The 18,814-nt window shown below is 33.7% G+C and overlaps 1 protein-coding gene across 1 annotated transcript; it reads left to right on the forward strand.

Moving 5' to 3' along the window:
- The first annotated feature begins 16,398 nt into the window (after positions 1–16,398).
- On the forward strand, positions 16,399–18,614 carry LOC120138949 (bet1-like protein At4g14600). The gene is made up of 4 exons (XM_039154329.1): positions 16,399–16,549; positions 16,647–16,752; positions 17,452–17,508; positions 18,005–18,614. The coding sequence occupies exons 1-4, from the start codon at positions 16,482–16,484 to the stop codon at positions 18,032–18,034; spliced, it is 261 nt and encodes an 86-aa protein (XP_039010260.1). The 5' UTR covers positions 16,399–16,481; the 3' UTR covers positions 18,035–18,614.
- Positions 18,615–18,814: the final 200 nt, after the last annotated feature.

Raw genomic sequence — 18,814 nt, forward strand, 5'->3', positions numbered from 1 at the left:
AGTTTTGGGGAAAACAAATATTGCTCTCAATCAGGTGAACTGAGTAGAGGCCAAGACGTGATTTCGTGGAGTCTTACGATTCAAACCGATCTACACCATCAGTATTCACTAGTGTTCTTGCTGTTTATCAAGGAACCCGTTGTAAGTATTCGCATCCCTTCCTCCCGATTTCAGTTTTACGTACTTGGATCGCTGGTGAGACCGTCGAGTTTTTTTCGCTGCGCTGACGGTCCCAACAGTCCTCCCAACCTAGTTTACTTCATTCACATACATCAGGATTCGAACCCCTGACGTTACTTAAGAAATTTGGAGTATCATCCCACTAGACCAACTAATTGTTAGTGGATTATTGTTTTTATACATACATAAATTGTTTTTGAATGCTTTATAAATGGTTTTTTTAAATAATAACAACTGGATTTCATTAATAAAAATTATGAAAAGATTTAGAATTATAATGTACCTAAGTATAGAAGAATAGAGACAATAGTCATCAACAAACTCATACTAAAACAAAAATATTAAACCCAAAGATACTAAAAAAATGAAACGTTCTCTTGAAAATGATGTCTAACATCAAAAGAACCAAATAACCTTCATAAAAATTCAGTGTCTCTGTCGAACGAGATTCTTACGAAGTAATAAAAGAATTATAAATGAATCAAACTATCTGATAGACTACTTTACTACATAATTTATAAATAAATTTTTAGTTGTTCATTAATGTTTACTAATAGACAAATTTATTCAACACAAGTTATTTAAGTGCAATTTTAAAATGGTTAAAAGAAAACACAAGCCAAAAGGAAAAAAGCTAAGATGAACAAATACCCATTCAACCAAGTTAGGTTCGTCTAGAATGCTCAAACTTTATACAATTCACCATTCGCCAATAATGAGTGATACCATAAGCTTTCAAACAAGGACCTTTAATGGCTATTCATTTGTTGTATCTATCATGTGAACCTTTGATCGAATTAAGTTGGGTCGAATTAAAAAAAATTGAATTATTCGAGTTGACGAGTCTTATTTGATAGCTCCAACTTGATTTGATTTTTTTTAGTTGAGTTTATAAAATTCGAGTCGAGTTTATAAAAAAATTATAATACTATTTAATTCTAATTTAAATAAATTTTTATAATCATATACAATACATATATATTTCTTCATTTTTTTCATTATTTTTTTCAAACTTTAAAATCAATCTACTAATTACTAAAATTTTTGAGTTATTCGATTTGTATTTTATAACTCAATTTGAACATATAAATTTTTTCGAGTTGAGTCAAGTTTATGAAATTACAATTCGAAGTCAATTCGAGTCGAGTTTTTGTGAATCGAGTTAAATAGAAAAAATAAAAATTTCAAGTCGAATCAATTTTGCTTAATCACTTCATCTAGAATGCTCAAACTTTATGCAAATCACCGATGGCTAATAATGGTGATACAATAAGCATTCAAACACTAAGCTTTAATTGCTATTAATTTGTTGTATCTACTAGGGTGAGCGTTTGATGGAGTTGAGTCAAATAAAAATTTAGAGTTATTTAAGTTGACGAGTTTTATTTTATAATTTGAATATGATTTGAATTTTTTTGAGTCGAGTTGAGTCTTCGAGTTTCAGTTTAAATTTAATTGTAAATATTTCTAATATTATGATACTATTTTATTCTAATTTAAATGAATTTTTTTATAACTATATACAATACATATATATTTCTTCATATTTATTTCATATTTGATATACATATATCATACAGAGTCGAAGGACTCGACTCAAACTTGAAAATCAATCCACTAATTACTAAAACTTTTGAATTATTCGAGTTACTATTCAAATTATTTGAGTTGTATTTAATAACTCGATTTGAACTTGAATCTTTTCTAGTCGAGTCGAGTTTATTAAATTACAACTCAAAGTATGGGTGAGAAAAACTCTACTTGACTCGAAAAATCATTTTTTCAATTTTAGTTATTTGAGTCAACTCGAATTATCGATTCAGTTTTCGAGTTTGAGTCGAGTTTAAATTTAAAAATTTTGAGTTACTCAAAAAATAAAAAAATTGGATGACTATTTTGACAATTTTACGATTTAGTCTCTAATTCCAATTCCTAATTCCTTCGATTCCTCTTTCATTTTAAGTCTATACTTTTACAAAAATTTGAACCACATGTTTCTAAACCATCATAGAATACCGATGTACTTTCAATTCCTCTTTTGTTAGCATTTTTAATTTTTTAATTTAGTCTCTAATTTCCTAATTCCTTCAGTTCCTCCTTCATTTTAAGTCTATTTGTTACCAAATTTAAATCACATGCTCCTAAACCATCGTAGAATACATATGTGCTTTCGATTAATCTTTTTGATAATTTTTAAAAAAATCAATTTAATCCCTAAACTTTCGTGATTTCCTTATTTCTTCAATTCATCATTTGTTTTAAGTACATTTTTACCAAATTTGAACCACGTATTCATATACTTATAGAATACCTATGTAATTTCAATTCATATTTTTTTACTAAAATTACATTGTATTTTGATTTAGTCAATTAGCCTTGCATTTACTCAATTTGGTCTTTTGACTACAACTATTTGCAAATTTTCTCTTTCATCAATTCATGGACTCTTTTATATTCTCATCAATATTTTACCCTCAAAATATCTTCTTTAAAAAATATAATATTATAAATATATTTATAATTTTATATTGTTTTTGATATATTAAATAACATTATAATGTGAAAAAACTATGAATAAATATATATTTTTATATAGTTAGAGAAATTCGAAAAATTGGAATCAATCCTTACCATAATACTATAAATAATTATAATGAAATTTTCTATAGAAACTCGAATAACTCGACTCGAATTTCTTAAACTAGACTCGATTTGAAAAATTTTCAAGTTAAGTTCGAGTTACAAAATACGACTTGTCAACTGGAATAACTCAAAAAAAATTTATTCGACTCGATCTAATGCTCACCCCTAACTCAAAGTCAATTCGAATCGAATTTTTTTGAATCTAATCGAGTCAAATTTTGTTCACCTCTAGTATCTAAAGAGAATCTAATGTGAGAAATTTGTGGTGATCACGACACAGAGAAAGTGGTTGAAACGCAGAGGCAACTTTCTTTTACATTTAATTCCTTTAAAATTGCATTGAGTTTTTCATTAATGTTTCCTGGTTTTAGTGGATGCTCTTTTCCTCTCTGACTTGCCTGCTCAATTTCACATACAGGTATCGTCTGTCGGACATGAAATAATCAACTCCATTCACGGATTTTCTTTATTATTATCATTACCCTCACTGTGAAACACTCAAGTTTGCATATAAAACGATGACCTAAATCAAAATAACAGGAAAGTTGTTACTCTACATGGATCTGGTTTAACTGGAACCAGTTCAACTAATAAATCCCATACAGAAAACATGAAAAGAGAGATGAGTTAATCGGGCACGCGGTAGGTGTGAAGGCGTCTCTTTTTTCCATGTGGAGTTGGATGAGTTAATGGCCCACAGTATGAAATGACATTGCCCCATTCTTCATTTCTCTGTCACATGATATACTGAACCAGAAGGTTCTTCTATCTCCATCAACTTACGACAATTCAGTGAAACAAAGGGTACTGCCTATTTTTCCACCGTTTCAATTAACTCATTAGTTATTATACTCGAATTTGATTTGAATTTTCAAATTGAGTTTATAAAGTTTTTATTTTTTCTATTTAGTTAATATATTGAACTATATTTAATAATTTATTCAAAACAATGGGTATGTACTTGACCCGTGAGGCCAAATGCATCCGCCCCTGTTTTGTTTGTGGGTAGTTATACGATTTGAGACTGGAGTCATTAATTAAAACTTGCACCTCGAGGAAGAGAATCAGAGATGGAGAAGAGTGACATTCCTGGCGTCGTGGTTGGCAATTATTGACTAAGAGTGCACTGTAACATGATGCAGTGCGAGTAGTGGTGTTTTGTGGTTATAGCTGCGATAGTGGTTGCACGAGTTATGGAGTAGAGGGACATACCTGGCGTCGTGGTTGGCAATTAGCGACTAAGAGTGCACGGCGACATGATGCAGTGCTAGTAGTGGTGTTTCGCTGGTTATAGCTGCAATAGTGGTTGCACGAGTTATGGAGAAGAGTGAGATGGAGGAGAGTGACATACCTGGCGTCGTGGTTGGCAATTAGCGATTAAGGTGGTGTTTGTTTTTACTGTGCAAGCTCTTCAAATCACTTATGTCTGCGTCGCGCAGACCACGCGCAGACATTAGACTTCGCACTGTTTGTTTTTTAGAAGACAGAAGCTCTTTAGACGTCTGCGCGAGCTCTTCTTGGTGCAGACTTGGTTTTATGTCTTCAAAATTCTTCAAACCTCTTCAAGAACAATTATAAAATAAAGTTATTTATTAAAATAATTTTAAATAATTTAATAAGGTTATTTATTTTAAAATAATTTATTTTAAAATAATTTATTATAAAATAATTTATTATAAAATAATTATTATAAAATAATTTATTTTAAAATAATTATTATAAAATAAATTTATTTTAAAATAAATTATTATAAATATGGATTGTTTTTTAAAATAATTATTTTAAAATAAATTATTAGTATGGATTGATTTATTTAAAACATATGGATTTTATTATTGTAGTTGTATGGATTGATTTATTTTAATAATTTATTAGTATGGATTAATTTACTTTAAAATATGGATGATTTATTTTAAATAATTTATTAGTATGGATTGATTATTTTAAAATATGGATTGATTATTTTAAATATTTATTAGTATGGATTGATTTATTTTAAATAATTTATTTGTATGGATTGATTTATTATTGTAGTTGTATGGATTGATTATTTTAAATAATTTATTAGTATGGATTGATTATTTTAAAATATGTATGATTTATTTTAAATAATTATTAGTATGGATTGATTTATTTTAAAATAGATTGATTTATTTTAAATAATTTATTAGTATGGATTGATTTATTTTAAAATATCGATTGATTTTTTAAATAATATTAGTATGGATTGATTTATTTTAAAATATGGATTGATTTATTTTAAATAATTTATTAGTATAGATTGATTATTTTAAATAATTTATTTGTATCCATGATTTATTTTAAAATATGGATGATTTATTTTAATATGGATTGATTAATTTTAAAAATAATTTATTAGTATAGATTGATTTATTTTTAATAATTTATTAGTATAGATTGATTTATTTTAAATAATTTATTTGTATTGGATTGATTTTTAAAATATGGATTGATTATTATTGTAGTTGTATAGATTGATTTATTTTAAATAATTTTAGTATGGATTGATTTATTTTAAAATATGGATTGATTATTTTAAATAATTTATTATTTTAGTTGTATGGATTATTTAAATTTCAGTATTGTAAAACTAAAATTATTTAAATCTCAGTATTGCAAAACTCTTTTAAGTTTAAAAAATCAGTTTATTTATATTTCAGTTCGGTTTAGCAGTATGCAGACGTTAAAAAACAAACAGTCTTCTTCTTGCAGACTGCAGACTTTTGGTCCGCCTCTTCTCCTGCAGATGCCTGCAGATGTGGTCCGCAGACTGCAGACCTTTTACCTCTGTAAAAATAAACACCACCTAAAAGTGCACATCAACATGATGCAGTGCTAGTAGTGGTGTTTCGCTGGTTATAGCTGTGATAGTGGTTGTACGAGTTATGGTTTCTTTTTTTTCAATTTTTGAAGGCTGTGGATGGATAGAGAGATTGGGCTAGATTTTGGGTAACTTTTTTAATAAATAAAATATATTATTTTAATTAAAATAATTTTAAAATTATTTATTTCCAATTAATTTCTCCCCATTCCATAAAGGTGCCAAAAGCGTCGCACCTGCTCCTACATCAAAAAGCACTAAAAGCGCACAGATGTCGTTCTGCATTGCGCCTGTTAGAGATGGAAAACGGGTACAATTTTATGGATTCCGCACCGCATCCGCTCCAATTGGAGCGGGGATGGGTATAATTTTAGCGGGTAGTGGGTGGGTGTGGATTATAAAGTGGTACCGTCGTGGGTGGTGGGTGGGTATGGGTTTGAGACATTACCCACCATCCGCGTCTTTATTAGGGAAATATTCGGCTCTTGATAAACCCTAATCCCACTAACCACGTCACTTTCCATGTTTTTTAGCCCATGCTGCCTACAAACACAAATTAGCCGTACTATAAGCATTAACATCAAAAGCAGCAGTTTCCATGTTCTTTAGCCCCTCAAAACCCATATTAGGCGCACTATGAGCATTAACATCGAAAGCAACTCAACAATCCAGCTCTGCGACTACATGCTCCCTACAATCTGTCTCCATAACATTCGTAGAACTACTCCTGACAAATTGAAGCATGCTGCTACCCCTCACGAACTGCTGGGAACCAACTCCAACATCCCATTAGTTTGTTGTCAGGCGGGTCTATATGGGTATGTGCTAGTGGATAGTGGGTGTGGTGATGGATTTGAAAATGTACCGCGTGGGTGTGTGATTTGAAAATTTGTACCCATCATGGGTGGGGGCGGGGGTGGATTGAAAAATATTAGGGGGTATGGGGATTCCAACATCCCATTAGTTTGTCAGGCGGGTCTATATGGGTATGTCGCTAGTGGATAGTGGGTGTGGGATGGATTTGAAAATGTACCCGCGTGGGTGGGTGTGATTTGAAAATTTGTACCCATCATGGGTGTGGGCGGGTGGTGGATTGAAAAATATTAGGTGGGTATGGGGATGGGGGAGGGGGTATCCGCACCCGACCCACCCGTTTGCCATCCCTACGCCTGTACCCCCGAAGATGATTTTCTCGGTGTCCACCTACGCCCCGAGCCTTATGCGTGCTTTTAAAACTAAAGTTTCATATATAATGATTGTCTGTATTTGTGCATGCTCGTGAAATTAATTTGATTTATGTATCACATGTCTTGCGTTGTCTTATAAGTTTTATAAGCATGTCATACTTGTATGGATTCATAGGTTGAATGTTAAGAAGAAGCTCAGTGGTCCACTGCTCCTATTTTAGAAGTGTCGAAACAATTTTTCTTAAAAAAACCGTCGCAACCGTCTTTCGGTGGACCCGGAATTAGGCTTTGACTTAACTAAAACACGTTAGAGCCGCCACGATCATTTTTTTTAAAAAAAATAGGTTGATCGATACCTTAATTTACCATCTTATCTAATCTGCGTTTTACCAAATATGTCGGATTAGGGAGTCAGTTACAATCAAGGAAGGATTAGCACCCTTGAACTGCCCTTTCGGTACCATTTTTTAATGTGGTTGTCTTAATTGCGAAAATTTAAATTAAAATTTAAAGATTCGATTTGAATTACTTAACTCCGATCGATAAAAATTGCCTATATTAAAAAATGTCAAAACTGAAGTTAACTAAAAACATTAGGGTTAGAATAAAACAAACAAAAATTAAATTAAATTAAATAAGAAGAAATAAAATAACATTCAAATTAAAAGGGTTAAATTGCAAAGAATTTATAATTAAGGACCAAATTGATATTATTTGAAAACTACAAGAAATAATATAGAGTTAAGAGGGGTTAATTTGTAAAATATAAGAATTCTAAACAGGGATTTAATTGAAACAATTCGAAATTTAAGGGCAAAATTACAACAGGTGACCAAAATGAATTATACTTCGAAAGTGCAGGGACTACAGAAATAATTTAAAATTTTCATAATTACACTTCGGTCCCCCTATAAATAGCCTCAAAACCCTAAAAATCATCGTTTCAATTCATTTTTTCAAAATATCATCTCTCTCCCACCCCTAAATGCTCTCAACCTAAGCCTCTCCGGCCAATGGTCGGTCCGACTCCGACGATGCTCTCCATCGCACCAGCCGCCACCGACCGCTCCGGCTGAATGGAATCGAACTCGAAAGTTTTCATTGACAGATAACCCTTCTCGCCTTGAGCTATGTTGTGCTAAGCTGAGAAATTTCCCCAGATCTTCTTCTTGACTTTAAAGACTTCGGCTTCAACCAGAAAGTAGTTTCTCGATGGTACCATGTGGTTATCGAGCTGAATGGAATCAAACTCGATAGTTTTTTTTGACAGATAGCTTTTCTCGGCTTAAGATATGCTATTTGAGATTGTCCTATTTGAAAATGTTTTTCTCCTTTATCTTATTTTAGGAAAAAAAGAATATCAGTCCCAGCAAGAGAATGATATGGTGTTAGAGTGTATTTTTTGGGGTAAAATCAAGGGTCATTATTTGATCATGTCACTTTATCAAAGATCTGTAACTCCGATCATTTACAGAGTTTTTAATTCAGTTGATATTCAAAGAATTTCAAGTTGTAAATTTAGTTCAATGCTCGGCATAAATTCATTTAAATATCCTTATAAAATTAATTATGAGAAAGTTCAAAATGAGAAAGTAAAAAAAACAAAGTTCAAACAGGATGTTGCAAAATTGAATAAGACCTATCAGGATGTTTAATCGTAAAATTCCAGCTCTTTTCTATCCATTATTAGTTGGGTTAAGGCTCTAAATTCGGCACATTCTTGTACATTATGTCCATCTTCATTGTAATAACAACAATGACTGCCACCTTCGGAATCTGATGTGGTAGGATGTAGTGCAAGAAACCCCCCATTTATCATTTGCTTCCATACCAAGCAAGAGGTGACTTCACTTCGGAGACTTTGGTTTTGGCCTTTTTACCCTTCTCCTTGGTGATTGAATTTTCCTCATTCTCTTGTGATAGACGGAGAGTTTTGTGCAACGTTGGGTGATTCTGAATTGTTGAAATGAATCTAGCTCCTGTTGCGCATTCTTTGGATGATCCTCTTAAAGGCGAGGCAGTTTTCAATAGCATGCCCCGGAACACTACCATGATATTCAAAGTGTGTATTTCGTCATGCCACCTGGGTATGGGGGCTTTAAGGTTTCTCTAGATATGGTGACCACATGTGCTTCAAAAAGCTATTGATAAAGCTCCTTATATCCCATGGGATTGGGATCGAAAATCCTTCCTCTTTTCTCTCCTTGGTTCTCTTGAATCTTGTCTAGAAGTACCTGATGGTACGTCTGCAATTGGTTTTGATTTGGAGATTGTAACGCCTTTGCTAGCGTTGAAAATGCTGATGACCTCTCCTCTTTTCTTCTTCATGGGAGGTTTTCTACTTGACCTACATTCTTGTTTAGCGGTCATTTCTACCTCTTTTGTTTTGACTTCCTCACCAAACATCAAAGTGTGGTAATAATCTGAATTATTTTGAAGGTTGGTTACGAAGGCCTATGCTTTCATGGTAGATGAATCCCCTTGAAGTACTGGTAAGATTCCAAGTGAAATTACCAACTGTTGAGAAGGTGGTACAACCACCCCCTTAGGTGCCCCTGCCCCAGGAGCATTCATTTGATTTAGACCGGAAAACCTTGAAATAATCTGGTTAACCAACAAGTCTTGGTTCCTAGTGATGGAATCCAAGGTATTTTGTTGATTTTAACTTATTTGTTTCTTCTAGTTCCTTCTGTAACCTTAGTATGTTCTCTTCGAATTGAGCAATTTTAGCTTCCATTTCCTTTCTTTGAATGAGGTTATGTGGATGAGGTATGTCCAACTCTTGAGGTGGAATGTCCAGTGTTTGTTCCTTTTTTATGAGATATTCTTGTTAGTTAATGTGAATGTAATGAAGAGAAGAAAATGCAAAATAAGTCTAAATGCATGATGAATGAAATGTTCGAGGCATTGATCCAAAAACATGTTATTATAAATAATCTTATTGGGACAAAGGTGTACTTCTTAAGAGACAAAAACCACTAAGTCTTCTAGACCCCAAACAATTTCTAATAGATTGATTCGTTTTCTGCCTTCGTTTGTACTGGTTAAATACCCTGTCGAGTCTTTCCGGCTTCTCTGGCTAAACAATGCAAGTGCCAAACTGCTTTTTGTACTCGTTCCAAGGAATCTGAAGGGTATTTACGGCTTTCACTCTCTGCTGAGCATGTTCCCTAACGAAAACGCCATTGAAAACCTTTATTAAGGGAACTATCTGAAGTTTATTTTTCCGTTTCTTGAATTCGTCAATAATATCCTCTAATTTAGCTATCGCTTTGCCATCTGTTGTGTTGCCTTTGAAGGGACTTTCGAGATCAGTAACCTTTTCTCGTCTCGCCCCTGCAACTTTGTCCAACCTGTTCTAGAAAAGTTGACTTTTGATGTGCTTGGTGTAAACCCGATCTATTTTGAGTTCTTTCTGACCATAGTCAGTCTTCTGAGCTTTTCATTCTTTTATTATAACCCTTTTTTCCATTAATGCAAATTTTATGTTTAATGAACACGTTTTTAGTGGATCAACGCCTCTTTTGAATGATTTAATGATAAAGATGAAAGAGAACAAAAAATGAAAAGAGTTAGTGAGGTAAATCAAAACAATAATGAAAATAAAAATTCCTACCCTACATGATATCTACCCCACAGCTTATTATTCCTACCCGAACATGATCTCTATCCCACATGTTAATTTGAATCAGTCCTAACTGCATAAATTTCTAGGTCACATGCTTTGAACAGAAAATAAAGCAGGAAATAATCTCAAAGTAGCCTAGGGTCGGAAATGAGGTTTTGGGGTGGGCTCTAATTCCATGTATTCTCCCGGTTTAGGTTCTAAAGAAGATACCCGAGTTTTCTTGTTGGGCCCTTTTGGGCTTGCCAGACCTTAGTCCTAAGCTCATTACAAGCTTATGTGGACTAAGTTAAACTCAGAGAGGATACATTCCCTTATCCCATACGGAGAATAATTCACACGAAGACATAAGACATATGAATCCCGAAGGCTACTTGCTAGGCCTGTGTAGAGAATAAATTCTCACGAAGGCGTCGCTTTCACCCCCACTTAAAAGGGTTCGAAGCTCGGGTATAGAGCCTTAGATGAAAAGCTTAAAAGACTGAAATCGTGAAAGAAATCATCAGTACAACTATTTATTTAAAAGATAATCAAAAGTAAGTAATAAGGATCGAAAAAGTTACCTTAAAATTTAAATTTACCATTTTCATTAAAAGACAACTGGAAATTAACCTTTAGCCTGAACTCACTTACTTGTCCCCAACAGAGTCGCCAAGCTATCACAACCGTCTTTCGGGTGGGCCCGAAATTGGGCTTCGACTTAAAATAGTGGGTTAGAGTCACCACGATCATTTATTTAAACACAAAAAGGGTGATCGGATACCTTGAATTCTTACCTGATCTGCATCTTACCAAAGATATGTCAGATTGGGAGTTGGTTATAGTCAATTAAGGATTATCACCCTTGAACTACCCTTGAATTTAAAAGCTTACCCTTAAAAAAGGGTCAGAAAAATGTTCGATAAAGTAAATGAAGAATCAAAAACACAACAACTATAAAAAATGTCTCGAGATAAAAAAGAAAATAAATACCAAATATAAAAAAAGTAAAAACCAAATAAGTTAACTAAATTAAGGAAGCAAATCAATAAAAAAGAAAACAAAAAAAAAGAATAGAAACAATTGAAAAAAGAGAGAAACAAAAGCAGAACAAAAAAAATATATATATATATATTATCTATGTTAGGTAAAATATAATAGAATAATAAAAATTGAAAAAAAAATAAATCACTTAATACCCACCTAATTACCTAACTCTACTCTAATCATTTCACTGGGGAAGAATTTGGGTAAAGAGGGAAAAAAGTGGGGGCCTAAATAATAATAATAAATGTAGGTAAAATATATATATATATATATATAGTATTTAATAAACAAAATAAAAAATAAGAGAAAAACCATTATGATAAAAACATATATAGAATGTTTAAAAAAACAAAAAATAATATATATATAACGTAGGAAAAGGAAAAAAATAAAAAAGGAAACCGAAACAAAAAAATAGTATAAAATAAAAATAATATATAATAATAATATAATAACAATAAAACAAAAGGGTTAAATTTAAAAGAAAAGAAAATAAATGGTAAAATTTAAAAGGAAATTGAAGTTAAAATAGGAATTTATGGGGCAAAATGAGAGTTTTAAAAATGGGGGACCAAAACTGTAATTCTCCATTATTTCGAGAAAACACGCGGATCCTGCCTTGGGTCAAGTCACACGCGGGTCGATTTGGCGGGTTGCTATAAATACCACTTTTCCAACAACACCTTTCATTTTTTCCCTTGCTTCAAACAGATCAAACCCAACCAAAAAAAAACCTCTGAAGCTATTCTTGGTGTTCTCATCAATGAAGACACGCCGTGGAACTCAGAAACCGATCGGCTACGTTCATCGGTGGTGGACAAATTTTTTTTTAAACCATTCGAAGATCTCCTCACCCCCATTCCAAAAATCAAAACCTTTTCTTCAAAATAGCCTCGGGGAAGGCTAGATCTGAGATTGATAATCCCGATCCCTTCCCCCATGTTCATCGGCTTAGAACAAAAAAAGGAAAAAAAATAGGGCACCGCTACATGCAAGAACAACCAAAAAAATGTGAGTCATTTACCTTTATTTTTTTCGAAATCTTTACAAAAAATGCTTCGGTTTCACTCCGATATTACTTCTATGATTTTCGTATTTTCTCTATGTATTTCCTCCCTTCGTATGTAATTTCTACATTTATTTATAGTGCTAAAAATTTATTTTAAGGTTCGGTTTTAGTATCCTAATAGGACTCAACCGCTTGCTGACTGTTTATTTTTTGACTTGGTGATGGTGCCGAAAACTCTGGGGAGAGGTTGTTGGAACGGCGCTAGAGTGGGGGCCTTAGGGTTGTCAAACCCTAATCTTTGGTGTGATCTGGACCGTTAGATGGTTCCAGATTCAACGGTGGATAACGAAGCGACTGGCGGCTGGAATTTAAAAACAATAATTTGCTTGAGGATTTCAGATCGGGTCAGGAACAAGTGGATCCGGTTCGAGTTGTCTTGGGCCAACTGGGTTTGTTGGTATTGGGCGGTCATCGGGTTAGACCACCATTTGGGTTTATTTTTGTTTGGTACTGTAAATGAACGAAAAAAAAAGAATAAATTAATTTGTAATATAGTCAAAGTATATAACGTAGTATTAAATACATCATAAATTAAAATGTCATTTAATAAAAGTAGGACGAAAATGCGTGTCAACAACCTGAATCATCGTTTCTCCATTATTAGATCAAATTACTAGAATTCTCCACGAACCTAATGTCCAAATGGCCCTGATTTCCTGAATAGTGGAAACACTCATGTCAAATCTGAAATCACAATTAACTATAATGCAAAAGATTTTGAATACCTTTCTGATTTTATAGTGCCTCCGAAAATATTCGAATATTATTTGATCTTGATAAATCATGTCCCGAATAAATGATTAATTTGTCAGCTATCAAACCCTTTTATAGGGATTCATTTTGAAATTTAATCAGTTTACAAAAGTTTCATGGCTCCTACCTGATAAATACCAAGTACCATAAAATAACTGGATCCTCTAGTGTGTTCCCTATGTGTATTATGATTGTTTTATCTGTTTGAAATGTGTTTACCGAGATTTCTGAGTTACTGAAGTTTTAAGTATGTCTGTTGATTCATGATCTCTGGATATCGTTTCTACTGAATGTATATGTCTGAACTTTGATTTCCTGCTACCATTGATTACTGTCTGAAAAATGTTTTCTTCGGGTACTCTAGGATATAGTATGAAGTATCTGCAGGTTTAACTCGATCAAATTGGTAATTCCTTACAGATCTAAGGTGACCCTTGGGTGGGCTCCTAGGCCTAATGAGCCTAGTGGTAAGACCTTATGAACTTTAAAGAACTCCTTATGGTGGCACCTTTGCTATTTGCTTTGGGTAAGTCCTTATGGACCTGAAGGCACTCCCCTCAGGTAGGCACCTACACTTCGGCTAAGGTAAGATCTTATGGACCCAAGATGTTCCCTTAGATTGGCACCTATGCCCAATGGGCCTTAGGTAAGTCCTTATGGATGCAATTCTAGGGAACTATTTAGCGTTCGGTTGGAGGGTTTTACCATGGTTTAAAAAATAATATGTTTTCAACTGTTATTATTTTAAAAAGATCGGTACCTTTTCATTGGTTTTATGGGAACATACTACACATCCTATCCTATCTCCTGAACCTAGACCTCTGAACATTCCCTCTGAACTGTAAGCTTTATGTCTTTTACTACATGAACATATCAATGGGACCTCCGCTCATCACAAAAATCTGTATGTTTGAATCAAAAAGGAAAATTTTTCTTGCCTATTATATGCATGTCCTTCAGCATCACTTGGTAGTTCTGTATTACTGAGCTTCCCAATGCTCACTTGTTACTCACTATTTTAGGTTAAAGAATTGATCCAGTGCAAAAATCGACATCAGTTGGAGTTCCACTGGTGTTCTTGCGCAGTACAATGCATGTGTTTAGGGGGCATGTAGGTGATATCTGTTTATATCCGAGTCTGAAACGTGTATGGTTTTAATTATTTTGTCGTATATGGATGGTTTTCTGAACTTGTTTTAATTATAATTTTTTATGATTTTACACGTTTTAACATAAAATTTAAATTTTCCTGGGATTTAACTGTGGGTTGCTCTGGTGGCCCAAATGTAACACCTCGGATCGGATCGAGTCACTCGCATCGGATCGAGTCACTCGCATCGGATCGAGTCACTCACATCGGTCTGTGGGTGTTACAATAGTGGACCACACATCAACACCATTAATCGTTATGTAGCATTGTGAATAATCACATCAACATTATAACAATCAACAATGAAATCATTAATTAAATTGGTTTTTTTAGTGTAAGGGTTACATTGAGCATGAAATAGTTCGAGACCGTATTAATTTTTGTAGAAAAGTTTGAGGGCCTCACAGCGAAAAAAAAAATTAAGGCCGCACTATCATTCTTTATCAACACGTCATCTCTGAAAATAGGCACTCTCTAGAATTAAGACTATAAATAAAAGAGAAAATAACCTCAGTGACCAAAAATGCCTTATAATATACGATTTTAACCAACTTTTTTTGGATTTGCTAAAATGACCAACTAAATCGTAATGCGATCGATAATCGCAACGCGATCTCCGGTATCGCAAATCAGTTTCCAGATTCGCAACGCGAACTTCGACTATCGCATTGCGATAGTCCAAGTTCGCGTTGCGATTTATTCCAAATTCGTTGCGATAGTCCAAAATCGCAACGACTGGTGGTATTGCATTGTTTCTTAAGAATTTTCTCTAAAAAGATAGTATTCGCGCGGAGTGTTGAAGACGTATACCACGACCACGGACAGCGGCGGCAGCGGCGCGCGAGAGTCCCCTTGTTCTCTATCACTCAACAAGGAAGTGGGAAAGCCAAGCCTTAAATACCATTCCAATAGTGTTTCCAATACTATGTGGGATTGAGCATTACCAACACTTGTTTCCAATACTATGTGATTATTCAGGAAACAATTAACAATCATGCACCTTAAAACAACTAAATCAGCAACCAATTGCATTAGTATTATATGATTAAATATGTCATAATTAAAAGTCAATCTACAATCAATCGCGATTATTGCAATTTAAGCAAAACATTCAAAAAAATTGCATCACTCGCGAGAATAAAAAAATTGTTATCGTGCAGTTACAATCAATTGAAAATAAATTAGAATTGCATGAAAACTAAACGAACCACAAATATTTTTCATACAAATACTAAAGTCATTAACTATAATTCACAAATAATATCACTATTTAAGGCTCAATCTCATATAGTATTGGGAACAAGTGTTGGTAATGCTCATCCCACATAGTATTGAAAAACATTGGAATGGTATTTAAGGCTGGCTTTCCCACTTCCTTGTTGAGTGATAGAGAACAAGGGGGACTCTCGCGCGCCGCCGCCGCGCCGTCCGTCTCGTCTCGTGTCGTGTCGTGGTCGTGCTTGTGGTCGTGGTAGTGGTCGTGGTAATACGTGTCTTCGACACGTCCGCGCGAATACTATCTTTTTAGAGAAATTTCTTAAGAAACAAATGCAATACCACCAGTCGTTGGAATAAATCGCAACGCGAACTTGGACTATCGCAACGAATTTGGAATAAATCGCAACGCGAATTTCGACTATCGCAACGAACTTAGACTATCGCAACGAATTTGGAAAATCGCATTGCGATAGTCGTAGTTCGCGTTGCGATAGTCGATGTTCGCGTTGCGAATCTAGAAACTGATTTGCGATACCGGAGATCGCATTGCGAATTATCGATCGCATTGCGATTTAGTTGATCATTTTGACAAATCAAAAAAAAAATGATTAAAATCGTATATTATAAGGCATTTTTTGTCACTGAGTTATTTTATCTAAATAAAAACTTCCATATCGGGCGAGCGCTTGCCTTTAATCTCTATTTTCCTTCTTTCAATCCGATTTGACTCAGCTCCCTTGTTGTTTAAAGGCGTTTTTTTTTTTGCTTCTTCCCTCTCGTTCGTTTTGATGGCGTATACTTCGTACCGAACCGGAGGCGATTCCTTCTACAGCGGTGCCGCTTCTTACCGATCAAGGTCTGATTTTAATTTTATTGAATTTCTTTTGATTCAGTTAATTTATTGAATTGGTTTGTCTGAGCCAATTTTGATTTGTGGTTAAATATTGAAATAGGGAGGGTTTAAGCACAAGACCGGTGGCTAGCTCCGATGAAATTCAATTGCGGATTGATCCGATGCATGGTGATTTAGACGATGAGATCTTCGGTCTCCGTAGCCAAGTTAAACAATTGAGAAATCTAAGACTCATTTATTGATTGTTTTATTTTCTAATTTCATATTTCTATGATTCATATGATATTTCTTTCTCTATTGGATGAATTGCCTAAAGGATATTGGCGATATTTGATATGATTGTCCACCTTCATTAGTTTGGCTTTAATATGTAATTTGAGTGTAATGATTTCCTTGGATAACTTTCAGTTTTCAGTAGAAGTTGTGAATCGTGCTAATATTATCATTGTTTATTTGGTCTATTTCTTTCTTGAAATATATGAAAATTAAATTTAAACCAATTTTTACAATTTCAAACATCGTTTGAATTGAGATAAACACGCTTGTAAGAATTCATCGTGTAATGATTTCCTTGGATAACTTTCAGTTTTCAGTAGAAGTTGTGAATCGTGCTAATATTATCATTGTTTATTTGGTCTATTTTCTTTCTTGAAAATATATTGAAAATTAAATTTAAACCAATTTTTACAAATTTCAAACATCGTTTGGAATTGAGATAAACAACGCTTGTAAGAATTCATCTCTAATGGCATTTAATAATATTTTCCTTTTCCTGTTGGAGCTATGTCGGTTTTTATTTCTTTTTTTTTAAGCAAATGAAGCGAACTTTGGCTTCTGTTCTTTTCCTCTCTATTCATTCTCTACCTTTAAGTGGCTAAATTGTGTTAATCTTAAATATGGTGCAGGTTGCTCAAGAGATAGGATCAGAAACCAAATTTCAGAAGGACTTTCTAGATCAGCTGGTATATTACAATTACATTTACCCTCTCTTTACGTTTTTTGGGTGGCTTCTTGCATGCTATGAATTATTGCTATGATGTTTTGTTGCTTTAAAATGAGGAATGACCACCTTAGCTTATCATACATGTTATGGGTTTTATTATAATATTGCTACATGGTCTTGTATAGCAAAGTGAAATCGAGGGGGAATAAAATTTTGAACTCTTTGTACCATGGAAGCCTTGGTAAATAACCTGAAAATGTGGGAAATAATTATTCTTGGGTTATCTGCCCTTGACATAGTATTTGTCTTGTGATTTCTCTATTATGTAAATGATAGTGATAGGATCTTTATCTTCACCTAAAGTTATCAGGAACAGTTTTTCCTTCAGAGTTCGTGGATAGGAGATATCCTTTTTATCTCTTCAGTTCATGATGTTGTATTATTTAAGTAATTTTTATTAGAGTAGCTGAACATTATTTAAGTATTTTCTTCCATCTCTCTAATTCTTTTGGTAGACAAGGAGGCAGGGTTCTATTGGCCATTGAGTTGGTATTGCTCAGCCTTAATGTGAAGGATAACCAGGAAGCCTTTCTTGAGGATTAACCCCATCTTGTTCCGAACTGTTATGTACAGTGATATCTTTTTATCATCCCTGCTTTGTTAAGTTCATTTATTCACGTGCATTCAAAATAAATTCTATCAGTTTATTGTCTTAAATGGTGGTTTTCTGTCGATGATAACATGGAATTACTTGATTTTCCTGTCATTCATATTTGGGGGGAAAAGATGTTTCATCTTTTTGCTGCTTCCTGAATGTGTAATCTTAATTTATGACGGCAAATGACAATGATTAAAGCTCAAGCAGGGGTAAAGAACAACATTAGGAAACTGAAGAAGAGTATAATCGAGCATGGCTCTAACCATATTGTTCATGTGGTTCTTTTTGCACTGTTGTGCTTCTTTGTTGTCTATATGTGGTCCAAGTTGTCCAGAAGATGAAGCTTGGGAGACTGCTAAATAGATGTTTGCGTCGATGATGGAAAATAGTGCCAAAATGTCGATGTTGCTATCGGTTTATGTATAGGTGGTTGGCTGTGTACTACTTTATGTTTTGTCTGCAGCCTTGACAAAAACATCAACGATTATAGGTTTCTTCTGTTTGATGTGGTGGGAACACTTTCTGTTTAACGAATGAGTAACCTCCCCTAGTTTTATGGTTTTTGTCCTGATGGACATGGTCCATAAGCTTGCATAAATTTCAACATAAATTTCTTAAGTACTGTTATTTATTAAGATTCAACATCTAAGCTAATGCAATTACATTA

Source organism: Hibiscus syriacus, unplaced genomic scaffold (genome assembly GCF_006381635.1).
Source record: "Hibiscus syriacus cultivar Baekdansim isolate YM2019G1 unplaced genomic scaffold, ASM638163v2 tig00110716_pilon, whole genome shotgun sequence".
NCBI lineage: Eukaryota > Viridiplantae > Streptophyta > Magnoliopsida > Malvales > Malvaceae > Hibiscus > Hibiscus syriacus.